At 35.0% G+C, this 13,387-nt stretch overlaps 1 protein-coding gene across 11 annotated transcripts; it reads left to right on the top strand.

Moving 5' to 3' along the window:
- Positions 1–1,578: 1,578 nt before the first annotated feature.
- Positions 1,579–11,414, top strand: LOC129571333 (serrate RNA effector molecule homolog). Of its 11 annotated transcripts, none has more exons than XM_055451114.1 (12): positions 1,725–2,275; positions 2,350–2,748; positions 2,832–2,962; positions 3,084–3,199; positions 3,716–3,842; positions 4,129–4,359; positions 6,227–6,293; positions 6,651–7,095; positions 7,257–7,538; positions 7,742–8,879; positions 9,241–9,348; positions 9,781–10,314. In XM_055451114.1, the coding sequence occupies exons 2-12, from the start codon at positions 2,740–2,742 to the stop codon at positions 9,866–9,868; spliced, it is 2,742 nt and encodes a 913-aa protein (XP_055307089.1). In that variant the 5' UTR covers positions 1,725–2,275; positions 2,350–2,739; the 3' UTR covers positions 9,869–10,314. The 11 variants fall into 11 exon arrangements, with proteins under 11 accessions (XP_055307091.1, XP_055307089.1, XP_055307094.1 ...); XM_055451119.1 differs by lacking the exon at positions 9,781–10,314 and adding an exon at positions 10,735–11,414 and having other exon boundaries at positions 2,093–2,275; positions 2,350–2,546; positions 7,742–8,885; XM_055451113.1 differs by lacking the exon at positions 9,781–10,314 and adding an exon at positions 10,735–11,414 and having other exon boundaries at positions 2,093–2,275; positions 7,260–7,538.
- The last annotated feature ends 1,973 nt before the right edge of the window (positions 11,415–13,387 follow it).

Below are 13,387 nucleotides of genomic sequence, written 5' to 3'. Positions count from 1 at the left end.
AGTTACACTTGACATAGGAAATGGAAATATCGATGAAAATATTTTGAAACAAAACGGGCAACGATTGAAAATAGTCCGGAAATCGCTTTAGCCTGAATTCAGAAGAATTGTGAAAATTTTGTTCATTTGGAAAATATGGAGGAAACAAGCATGCATGAAACATAAATGGAAAGAAATTTATTCAATTCAAAAGTCTATATTTATTATGTATTTTAACAATTTTCAAAACGTAGACAAGCTATTCATCAATGACACTAAACACATTGCTTTGGTTCATCTTGATACCAATACAAATGTTAGCAATAGTTCAATCAAAAAATGGAAAAAGACAATTATCTTTGAAATTCCAAACAATTGTATTATTAACGCCAAATCAGATAAAATACAATAAAAAAATTAGATTGAGAACAAAAATAGCTTGACTCAAAGCTTAGACAAGACATCATTTTTGAACAATTTTACTAGAAAACAACCTCGAAAAAAGAAAACAATAATTATTTGCTTAACAAATGAAACAATTTATATAAGAATCATAAAAAAACCAACAATCCGTACAACAAGAGATGTTAACCCAATGAGGAAAACGTTACAGTTGTACACATTTTGTGCACGGCCAATGTAATTTCTCCATAAGCTGTGCACAAAATGTGTACAACTGTAACGTTTTCCTCATTGGGAATACGGGGAATTGATAAAGTTGGTCAAAGTAGATTAGTGCGAAATGTCTCTTTTTATCATTTTTTATCCTTCGATTCATCGAAAAGTGTACAAATGTTTTGCAAAATGTCAAGAAATGCCCAAAAAATTATTTATCAAATCACATAAGTCTAGATAAAATGTAAGAACAATCCGAAAAAAATCGAAATAATGTGAAAAAATGCAATAAATATAAGAAATGTTATAAAAAAATTAGCATGTTCATAACAGTTATTATCAGAAATAAATTAAATCGTTCTGAAATTTAGAATCTAATCTCGTATTTTGACCTCTTCTGATTTGATTGTTGTGATTTCGTTTGAATTCATTGTGTGACAAAATATCACTGACAACAAATGTTTGGTCAAATGCTTCACTAATGATACTATATTGGCTGGTCTTTTATACAGACAGGAGAGAAATGACTGAATGGTTAAACTCAAGAGAAATTACTTAATAGTAAACAACGTTTCACATCAAGCAGAATTACTTCAATTGTTCAATCAACTCAGTCTCACTTTTTTTGCATAAGAAAAAACAAGAAAGGAAGGAATTGAGAAAAACAGAGAAAGATAGTAAGAGTCTCTCTCTCAGAGAGAGAAAAAAGAAAAGAAAAATGGAAAAATTGCGAACAAACGAAGAAAAAAGTGAACCAAAATCGAAAAAATAAACAAATGTCTACGAAAAGCAAAACAAAAACCCTGATCGAAAGTCATTTTGGCGCTTAAATCACTGAATTGTTGCCAACAGTTTAAAAAAAAGGCGATTTGAAATGTTGACATATTCACCACGGTCTATCGCGCTATACCATGTGATGGTGAAAATGGCGAATTGGGCGAAATGATTGTTGTACGATGGTCGACCGTAGCGCCTCCGTCGCTAGATAATTGGTCTTGACATTACTGAACGTATAAGCAGTCGGTATTTTTTTATTCGGTGTGTTAAACCGTATTTTGTTGTGTATTATTTTGCTCGTGTTTCCCATCGGTACAGTTAACGAGAAACAAATCGCAGTTATTCGATAATTTAAGTGGAATTGCAAGGTAATTAGTGCGAAAACGGTTAATTTGCTGTTGAATTTTTCTTCATCGACGGTCATTTGTTTGAGTGCGAAATGTTTGTGTGAATGTGTGCGGTGAATGTGAACTGAATTGAAGCGAAAGAGAAGGAGAGAGAGCGAGAGAAGGTTCGGTTTTTTTTGGGGCGAGTATATTGATACATCGTATAGAGAATTATCAATGTCGCTGCTATTAATGAGCGCCATGCATTTTACGAAAGCGTGCGTGTGTCACACAGGCATCTCATGAGTTCATGTATATGCTAGTATGAGTATGTGGTATGAGCGTGATGACGCTGCAATTGTATGCGTTTTTTCTTTCTCATATAGCGTCATTGCCAATTCAGACATTGCATATGTATTGTTGTTGTTGTAGTAATCGAGTTTCTTTTTTGCGCTCACTCTCTCATCGTTCGCTTTACCACCAATTTTCATTCTTCGGCATTCAAATGAAAAAGTGATGTGGCCGGTGAATGACCTATTTTAATCATATGCAACTATATAGCTAATGCAAACCAAATTGTAATTAAGAACAATTTTCGTAATATTTTTTTGGCGCATATTCTCTTTTTTTTCATTGAGTTGTTTATTTTCAGCCTCGCCGTCACTATTTATGCGACATATTTTTTTTTGTATTGTTGTTTGTGTGTAAACGCGGAAAGGGAAACTCGAGAGAAGCAAATCAAAACGGCGAAAAACTAACAAACGCGATAAAATTGAACTGAAATAAAACAAAAAAACTAGCAAGAAATTACTTCGACATTGAAATCAAAACGACGACCGATTTTTTGAGGTTATGATTCCTCCAAACTTGTTTCAATCCATTTGTAACAATCGATCATAGAATTGAATAACAACGCGCTACATTTTTTTTTTCTCGCAATTTTTAACAAATTTGTGCGTGTATGACACCATTCATTTTCACGTAGTGAATTTTTCGATTCATTTTAAGTCAAAATAATCTCTTTTTCAAATGAAATTGAGATATGTTCCGAGTTGAGTTTCAACAATTGAAATTTCCAACCGAAATGAGAGTATCACAGAATTGAAAAATGATTTGTGCTTGGATTTCTTACAGATAATGGCAGAATCTGATGATGAATACGATCGCAAACGGCGTGATAAATTCCGCGGTGAACGAAGCTCCGGCGACAATTACCGATCGGACCGACGTGACGATCGCCGTGGCAGAGATGATTGGACAGATAGGTAAGCATCACTTCTTTTGGAGCATTTTTTCATGGTGGTTGCCAATTTTCGCTTTTAGTTCAGCCGAGTTATTGGCGGTGTTAAATAAATGAATTTTCTAAAATGTTTGTGTTTTTTGCAGACGCCGTCCTGATTATCGCGAATATCGACCACGCGATAGATTTTCTCCAGACCGAGGTGGACCACCGATGAAACGAATGCGCAACGATTGGCCCGGCGACGATCGACGCTATCATGGTAAGTGCTTGCTTTTGACCTAGATTCATGCGGTTTGTATTCCACATTTTGTTGAAACAATTAATTTTTGACTCAATCGCATTTTTAAGGCTTACTTTGGTTTAGTTGCCACTTTTTCGAGTGAAAATACGGTGTTAATAGTTATGAATGATGAATTTTCAAAAGAATGACAAGATTTCAAACTTTGATAAACCACAATAGTAGCTCCAATTTCATAATCTTTAATCGAATTTTGAAATCTGAATTTATTTAGAAAAAGAATTTATTTTAACATCAGAATTAATTCCACTGAACAGAGCTGGTTTGTGACCAAGGTGCAATCGCTCACATCAATTTCAAAAACATAAAAAGATATTCTTTTAAAAAAAGGTTTACTTCAAAATAAAAAATGATTTTTTCCATTAAATAGAAACCATAAAAAGGAAAAAAAATCATTGTCCAAATTGACCATATCACTAAACCCAAAAAAATTCACTTTCCAATGGCACTAACATGTGTTTCGTTCTAAAAACTTAGGTCACGATGGTTTTGGCGGCGGCGGTGGTTATGGTGGATGGATGCACGAGCCGGGCTATCCACCACATGGACAGCAATTCGGTGGTAATTTTGGCAACACACCTCCATCGGGTGGCATTCATGGACGGTAAATATTCTGTTGATCGTTGGTTTGCCAACAAAATTGTAACTTTATTGGATATCGTCCAAAATATAAAATCGACTCACTTTCTTTTTTGTCAAAGACAGTCACTTGAACATTCGTTCAAAGGCTCTCCCAATGCACAGAGAGCAATGTACAATGCACTACAGTGACTTTGAGTCTATGGACTCAAGCCGGCTTTGATACAAAGTATTCTACAAATGTGAACAAAGCATGAAAAAAACGACCCAACAAATATTTCAATGACAATAATTTTTCATCCGAAATGTAGATTGGGCGGTGGAGGCGGAGGCGGAGGCGGTGGCGGTGGTGGTGGTGGTGATCCATTACCAAATCCTGATATGCAAACGCAACCGGCTATGTTGACGCTAAAGCAATTTTTGGCCACCCAAGATGACTCCATTTCCGATTCGGATGCCATCGAAAAGTATAACGAATACAAAGTGGAGTTCAAGCGTCAGCAACTCAATGAATTTTTCGTTGCACACAAAGATGAAGAATGGTAAGAATGAATCTCCTTCTCACTTGAATTGTTGTATTTAAAGCGAACAGCCCGACCGAAAAGAAAAAGTAGCAAGTCAACAATTTGGGTTAAGTCACGAGGTGTTGTGGCCAAGCATATCTTCTCAAACCTGTGACATTGACGGCGTGGAATGAGTGCTGTGATGATTTCATTTCCTTTCAAACTATTTTTTTTTTTCGAACAAGGATGAGTGTTGAACGTTCTTCTTGAACGGATGAGTGAATGCTAGACGAATACAAGGAGACAACAACAAAAAGTCATGAGTGAATGGTTTGAATGGTTGCTATGATGTGTTTTTCGGTTTGAAAAAAGTCTTTTTTTTTCGTTTGTCGTTGTTGTTTCCACGGTTGTTTTGTGATTTCTGACAAAAAAAAAAATTCCGCAGCAGAAACGGCAAAAAATCCATCCATGTTCCATCTGTCATCTCATTGCTTATGATTAAATGAATTTTCTCTACAGCATGAATATTCCATTGAACAGAACGAAAAAATTATGCCATGTAAAATCGATTTAATAAGCAAATGACCCGGATTTTGAGAAGAAAATAATGATGACAAAAAAGTCGCGCGTTCATTCATGAATGTTCAGTCATAAAAAGAAAAACGAGAGCAGAAAGAGAATGTTTCAGGAATGGTATGATCAATATTTGTTATTAGTTGAAAGTCTCTTGAAGAGACTCTCTTCAACTTGTGTCGCTTCCTCTCTCTCACACTCTTCTTCTTCAAAGAGAGAGAGAGAGAGAGAGAGAAAATGTTCAAATGTTCTAGCAATCAGCGCATAGTGTAAATGAACCTTCCCAACGTTTGAATGTTTATGAACAGCCAAATATGCACAATTGATCAGCAAAAAACATGCAACCAACACACAGCAACAGCTACCAACAACAATCAAAAATGTACTATGATTTATAATCAATTAAACCTTTTTTTCCCCAATCATCATGAACAGGAACTATGCAAACAAGCAAGCAATTCGTTTTCGATTTGGCGAGCAATGCCAAATAAATACAGTTTATCTATTGATTTATATTATTATCAAACAAATACTACTCGCAAATGAATATGATACCACACAAAAACACAAACACAGAAAAAGTTATGCCAATTTTATATACGAAATCAAAATGAGAAACAAAGAGAAAGAAAACAGAACCAAAGATATTTTTTTATACAAAACCAAAAATCCGCAACAAAAACTGCGCACTTAAAACTTTTAAACCAATTAATGATAATCAAGTAATGAGAAAAAAAATGAATTAAAATAAAAAGAAAAATAATGTTTAAACAAACGAGGTAAGAATCAATATTACGTTTCTTTTAAATTAAGAAAAGAAATTAATTACTTGATTGATTGAGTCTTAAAAGATAAAATATAAAAAAAATGAGAATAATAATCATAAATGTCGAGGCAAAAATATCAAAATGAGATAGTAAGTTGAGCCAAAAAAAAAAAAATTGTATACACGGCAAGGGAATCAACGTTTTTTCAATTCAATCGCACACGTGGACGTTGTTTTGTCATGTGATTTTCGATACAATTTGCTTTTTCCACATTGTCCTGCCAATTTTTATTGAGTAACAAAACAAAAATAGATGAAAAAAAAACAATCAAATGAACTTAACTCTAGTCTAGGCCACGTAAAAAGCAACCGTTTTTTTTCTATTGGAATTTTTACAGATTCTTTTTACCAAATGATGAATTGAATTGTAGTGTTTGCTTTTTAAATGGACTTTTCTTTTTAAATTAAAAAAACACTCTTCCCAGTAATTCGATGGTTATCGGTCAATGCAAACGTATTAATCTACTCCCTTTTTTCTGCAATCTTCTTTTCTGTCAATTCATTCAGGTTCAAATTGAAATACCATCCCGAGGACTCGTTGCGGCGAAAACAAGAGCAACTCGACTTCTTGAAGGTAAAACACGATGCGATTAGTTTTTTGTGATTCAAATGATTTTGTCTTTGGTTTAAGAATGTTTGAAAAAGTTTAGATGATTTTGTCCTTTGTTTATGGAATTGAAAAAAAAGTGTTCTAAACGGGCTCAAAAAATGTGCCCGAGCTCGGTCGATTATAATATGAACTTAAAAATTTAAATATTTTTGACTCAAATTTTGAATTGATTCATTTTTTTCGATTTTTACCCTCGTCTTTTAACCGCATATTTTTCCAAGCTATTCGAATTAGCTGTTCAATCAAACCAAAATTTCAATCAATTTTTTTTTAAGTTTCTCGAATCTTGCAACTTGCATTCAATCCTTTCCTCTTTTACAGAGACGAACGGATGTGTTTTCGGATGTGCTGAGCACGGGACAGGTGACGAGTGTAAACGTTGACACGAATCAATCGGATAAATTGTTGCGACTGCTCGATACCGTTGTTATCAAATTGGAAGGTGGTACCGATGAAGATTTAAAGGTCTTAGATGAAAAACCAAATGTCGAGTATAACAAACCAGAACCACCGAAAGAACCATCGGTAATAACGGCTACAGCCAAAACGGTGTCCGCACAATCCACCGTTGAAGCAAAAGCCGATGACGGTGAGTTGAACGAAAACGATGAGGATAGCGCCGAGATGAAGGAAGTCGAAGCAAATGCCACTGAAGACACTAATGCAACTGACAAAACCGCCAATGCTGACGAAAAACCAAGCAAAAAACGAAAACGTACCACATCCGGATCCAGCTCTAGCTCATCCAGTTCGACTAGCTCCAGCGGTAAGTTGGAAAGACTTTCATTTTCTTGCCTTTTCTTTTCTTTTTCTTTTGATTTTCTATAAGCTATTATTTTGAAAATTAAAAAAAAATAACCAAAAATGAAAGAAAAATTGAAAAAATCAGTTGAAAAATGGTAATAAATGCTCTTTTTTCCGCAAAAGAAGACGAAGATGAGGAAGAGCAAGAAAAACCAACTGAAACTGGCGAGGAAAGTGAAGCGTTACCAGAAACCAAGCAGTCAGAAGCGGTGAATGACGATGATGAGCCGATGGTCGAAGTGAAAACCGCAGAAAATCTGGAAAATGGCTCGCCAAACGATGAAACGGCATCACAAAAAGGGAATAAAGAAGCGGACAACAGCAAGGAGTTGGCCGAAGGCGAACTGGCCGACTTGTCCGGTGACGAATCAAAAGCAACCGATGCACCAGAAACTATTGACTTGGGTAAGTTTTTAAACGCGAAAATGTCAAATTTTGAAATTCCAAATGATTTATTTAGGATTTTTACGAAAATTCAATGTTTTTTTGGAATTTTTAAAAAATGTTGATGATAATTTCAAGTTTTTTTTTCTATTGAATATCTTTCAAACTTATTTAGCAATGCAAAATCATAAAAATCTAATAATATCCCTTTCCATTTACGTTAGCCGATTCAAAGAGTGAGACAGACGAAAAGCCTGGCGCGCGTGCATTGCATAAGACGAGTTCGATATTTTTGCGAAATTTGGCGCCAACGATAACGAAGAGTGAGGTGGAGGCGATGTGCAAACGATACAATGGTTTCTTGCGTGTTGCAATCGCTGATCCGTTGGTGGAACGACGATGGTTCCGTCGTGGTTGGGTGACATTCAAGCGTGACACAAACATCAAGGAAATCTGTTGGAATCTGAATAACATTCGATTGCGTGACTGTGAACTGGGTGCCATCGTAAATCGTGACCTAAGCCGTCGTGTACGTCCCGTAAACGGAATAACAGCACACAAAACCATTGTGCGTAGCGATATCAAGTTGTGTGCCAAGATTGCGCATAATTTGGATCAAAAAGCCAACCTTTGGACCGATGAAACCAATGAAAATTCGTCCAATGGCAATCAAACGTCGTTCGGTTTGAATTCGAACAATCCCGTGCTGCAAAACATTACCGACTACTTGATCGAAGAAGCATCGGCCGAAGAGGAGGAATTGTTGGGTTTGTTATCAAGCGAAAATAAAGACAGCGAAGGTGAAAGCCTAGAACGTGAACCACAATTGATTAACGTATTGGATAAATTGATTTTGTATCTGCGTATCGTGCATTCGGTTGATTTTTACAATCATTGCGAATATCCGTACGAAGATGAGATGCCAAATCGTTGTGGTATCATCCATGCACGTGGACCACCGCCACAGAACAAAGTCACACAAAATGAAATCCAAGAATACATTCGTAATTTCGAGGGGAAAATGTCATCGTTTTTAACGAAAAGTGTACCATTGGCCGATACCGAATTGAAGAAGCTCGGCGCCAAGGATACCGATGCCGAAGTTGAGAAATTCGTCCAGGCAAACACACAAGAATTGGCCAAAGATAAATGGCTTTGCCCATTGTCGGGCAAAAAATTCAAAGGGCCCGAATTCATTCGCAAGCACATCTTCAATAAACACGGCGAAAAAGTGGACGAAGTGAAAAAAGAGGTGGAATACTTCAATAACTATTTGAAAGACGCGAAACGGCCACAATTACCCGAACATCCATCGGGTAACACAAAGAAACCACCCGTCGAAGCACAGCCACCGCCACAAAGGTATGGGTAAATACCATTTTTTTTTCTCACCTAATACCTTTTTTTTTTAGTTGAATCAAGGTTTTGGACGTTTTTGTGGCATGTGTTTGAGGTTCACCGAGAAGTTTTTTGGTGAATATTGAAGACACATAGAAGGAACAATAGAAAATAGTGCAATTTTGAACCAATTTGGTAAAAATTCACAAAAATTTCTGCAGAAATGTCCAAAAATTTTAATTCAATGCAAAATTCGATTCAAATTTGATTGAAATTTGATTTAAATTATTCGAATGAAATTGTTTTTAAATTGAATTTCGCTTAAATCATCAAAACTTCATCAAAAATCGAAAAAAAATTATAGTCAACTGTCTCCCATTTGCAGTATGCGACCAACGGGTTATCCGGGACCTGGATACGGGCCACCATATGGTGGGTATGGCGGACATATGCCAGCCCCGATGCGATCCAGAGGTGGTTTCGGCGGAAGAAGGTAAGCACAAATGCCATTAAATGAGTAGTTTGGAGCGAAAATGTAATACAGAAAAGTTGAGCGGAAAAATGTCAAATGAAACGGAATAGCTATATAGTTTACTATACAGTTTACTATATAGCTATCCCTTTTCCGTTCATTCATCATCGACATTTTTCCGCTCAACTTTTCTGTATTACATTTTCGCTCCAAACTACTCAAATGTGATCATGGCATGGCATGGCATGGCATGGCATGGCACTGGCAACAATTTCTTATTTCATTCGCCTTCTGAACGAAAAATTGGACTAACTAGGGAGTAATGAGCGGAAATGGGAAATTATTTGAATGTTGACAATGAGAAAGCACCTTTTTTCAATTTCTCTTTTGTTTGTGATTATTTTGATTTTTTTTTTGTTTCATTGCTTCTTGTTGTTGTGGATTTTTTTGCAGAGAGTTGCCCATGGAACATCAAAGACGTATTATTGGTTACCAAGACTTGGACGCTCCACTTAACGATTTTGACACATCAATCTTTTAAATCAATTTTTTTTAAACAATTTTATTCTACCGCAACAATTGGAATCGGAACAAAATTCCATCGACCCATGTCCGATTCAGCCTTATGAAAAAATGGAACAATAAAAGAAAAAAAATTACTTCACAAAAAGAACTCAAAATTCATGGCGATAATATGAATTTCATAGAGAATACTAACATCAGTATGAAATTTTACCAAGAAAACACCAATTTTTCAGTTGACTTTTAACTTTTTTTAATTAATGAAAAAAACCGAAGCTAATAAATAAATTGATTCTGTGGCAAACAACTATACAGAATTTGTTTACTGTATTTTTCACGCAGAATACCATTTTTTTTCTAAATTGAATTGTTCTTACACATTGATGAGGTCAAGCAAAATCGTTCGCAACGTCAGAAAAAAAAAATAAATGAATGAAAAAGTGCGGCTTTTTCAAATGGAGTTTATTTTAGTCTTTTTTTTTTTGTCAATGTTTATTGGTTTGCACTGATTTGGTGCAAATGAATCTGCTATAAATCAGATGATTGTCCCTCCATTTAGGAGCATTGAATGGGTTTTTCTGCTTTTGCTTTACTGAACACATCTCATTTCAGCCCAGTTCAGCTCAACTCAGCTCAATTGAACCCAGCTTAGTCCATAATTTATGAGTCAAAACACGATTAATAGCAGCCAATCGTCGAGCTAATTCATTTCGTTTACGATCTGGAATTGTGATTATCCAGTTGACAACATCGTTGTCATCCTTTTGACATTTTTAAAACCATTTCATCGACTTCGAATCAGTCCATTTTTCTCGACTCTCCTCTTTCTTGCTCCGCAAAGCTCTTGTTGTTTCACATATGATTTATTTTTCTCTTCTTTTGCAGAGGTGGCAATCACGGTGGCGGCGGTGATTATCGTCCAATCATCCACTATCGCGATCTGGATGCACCACGTGAACCAGACGATTTCCTGTAAACTTCATCATCGCGGCCGAAACAGTCACCACACCAACGGCGCATCATTCCTAACGCGTATGCAGCACACTCAACAAACATTAGAAAAAGGAATCAAAACATTCTTTTACGTCTCCTTTATTTAAATCGATTTTTTTTTTCATTTTACAACTCCAAATGACACACACATTTCGTTTCAATTAATGCGATTTTTTTATATATCATAAAATACAATTATGTGCTTAGATAAAAAAAAGAAGAAAAAAAAAACGATAGAATTTTGGAAAAAAGTGTGACAAAAAACGAAACATTATATGACCAAATCGTTTGTTCAAACATAACTAACTACTACGACAATTGTTTTTCGATTGAAAAATCCAAATTGGAACAGTTCAGTAGCAGAGCAAAGTCTCAAAACAAACAACATTTTATGATGTAATACTGTAAAATTGTAACAAGCATACCCAGCACATGGTGTTGCTTTCTATCCATACACAAATTTAGCCATCACGATCATTTCCATTTGGGACATGGCACATTTACGGTCAGTAGACAGGTATCAAAAATCAAAAACAGTGCAAATAAAGAAAAGAAATTTAAAATTGAAAAAATTACCGCGTTTTCTTTCTTCTTTCGAAGTTTTTTCAGATTCGGATTTTCTAAAATTTATCTTTCGACAACACTGCTGGGTTTCCGCCACTAAAGAAGGATTCTCTATTCTTATTCACATTCTTTTTTATTATTATTATTATTATTCTGCACCATACAGCGTTTCTTCGCCAGAGGTGGTTTATTTGATATGAATATTCTTTTATATATAACAAACATGTGTTTTGTGTTCAGTTGATGTGGCTGCACGCAGCAACAACATACACATTCCTGTATTATACAGTATGCGTCGTCGATATGCTCGGATATATCCGTGCCTTACGAAATGCTGAGATGCTCAGCAATCTTAAAACACATGTTTGTTATATATTTACATTATACAGTACGCCCTCGTAAATTAGAATCGAAATGTCCCGAGGGCAATTCTAATTCACGAGGAATTCTAATTTCGGAGGTTTTTTCATTTTCATCAAAAATCCAATAGCAAAACCAAAATTGATAAGGGAAATTGATTGTTTAATCAAAAACATCATAATTCTAATCATATTCGTGCGATACATGCTTATTACAAGTATTTTAATGATGATAAATAGTTTGTTTACAAACGTAGAAGAAAAAAAATGAGTCAAAACAAAACTTATTACTTATGACTGTTTGTGTTTATATAAGGAATATTAATTTTTGATTTTATTTGAAATAATCCGTTAGTTGCTTTTGCTTTGTTGCTTTCGTTGTGTGTGCTGTTACAATATCGGAACGAAGGGATAACAGACTGAATGTATGTTTGATACCAACACTTTCGTTTTGGGCACACCATTCGATTAATTTGTTGACATGATCGATCGCGTCAGAATGTGGAATTTTCACTACAGCCGCTGCTTCTCCTTCTGAGTCAGAACTGTCTCTAATTGGTGTACACAAATCACAAATCTTATGGCGAATCAAATATTAGACCACTTGTTTTTATCAATTCTGCTTGACCGCTAATAGAATGCAAACTGTATTTTTATCAAGAATTGTCATTATTCTTTATATTTTTATACGATATTCGGTTTATGTTCCATGTAAATTCAAGCAAAAATGAGAAACCTCGCAAATTAGAATTGAACCTCTTAAATTAGAATTTTTCCATACAAATGTTCTAACCCGAAATTCACTTCTAATTTCGGAGGAATTCTAATTCTCCGAGTTCTAATTTACGAGGGCGTACTGTATTACATTAATTGAATTGCTACACAGAGAAAAATAAAATCATTTTCGCGCAGCAAAATATTGTAATGTGACGAATTCCAACACATGTTGCGATTTTCACAAGAAATGTTTTGTTCCATATTCACTCAGTGAATGAGGAAATTTAACTCAAGTATTTGTCAATTGAGTGACCGTTTGCATACGTTGTCCAATTTGACAAGTATTTTCACTCAGTTTTGAGATTTTCATTTGTGTATATTTGCATGAAATTCATTACTCTCTATATAATCTATTTCTTTTAAAATATTCATTAATTCTCTGTTTAACAGTATTTGTACTCGTGTTAAAATCAATTAAAAAAGTATCACAGACTGGAGTAGGAACATTATGATAATTCTTATTTTCTTTATGAGTTAAAGGTGGCTTAATTGGCACCAACTTGTTATAAAAATCATTCTAAGCATTGTTTACCCATTTTACCGCGCCACAATTGAATGCATTTTTACAAAATATTTTTTTATAAGCATTTTCCGATTTTCGTCAAACATTTTCCCATTTTGGTCAAGCAAAATCAATTTAACCTTTAAAAAGTAACTAAAATAAAATGGATGAATTCTTAGCTCCATGACGCCAGCCCCGCCCGGAATATTTCTTCAAGAAATTATAAATCTGAACCCGCCATCGTGTTCTGCGCAATTTGTGCTAATTATTGCTCGCTCCCCAGAATTTGTGCTGCAACTGGAGATGAGCACAAATTCGACAAAAATTTAGAAAAAAAAATGTA

This window comes from Sitodiplosis mosellana, unplaced genomic scaffold (assembly GCF_009176505.1).
Source record: "Sitodiplosis mosellana isolate CC-2019 unplaced genomic scaffold, AAFC_SMos_1.0 Smas_scaffold_2024, whole genome shotgun sequence".
In the NCBI taxonomy this organism is placed as follows: domain Eukaryota; kingdom Metazoa; phylum Arthropoda; class Insecta; order Diptera; family Cecidomyiidae; genus Sitodiplosis; species Sitodiplosis mosellana.
This window is presented reverse-complemented; position numbering and strand designations above follow the sequence as displayed.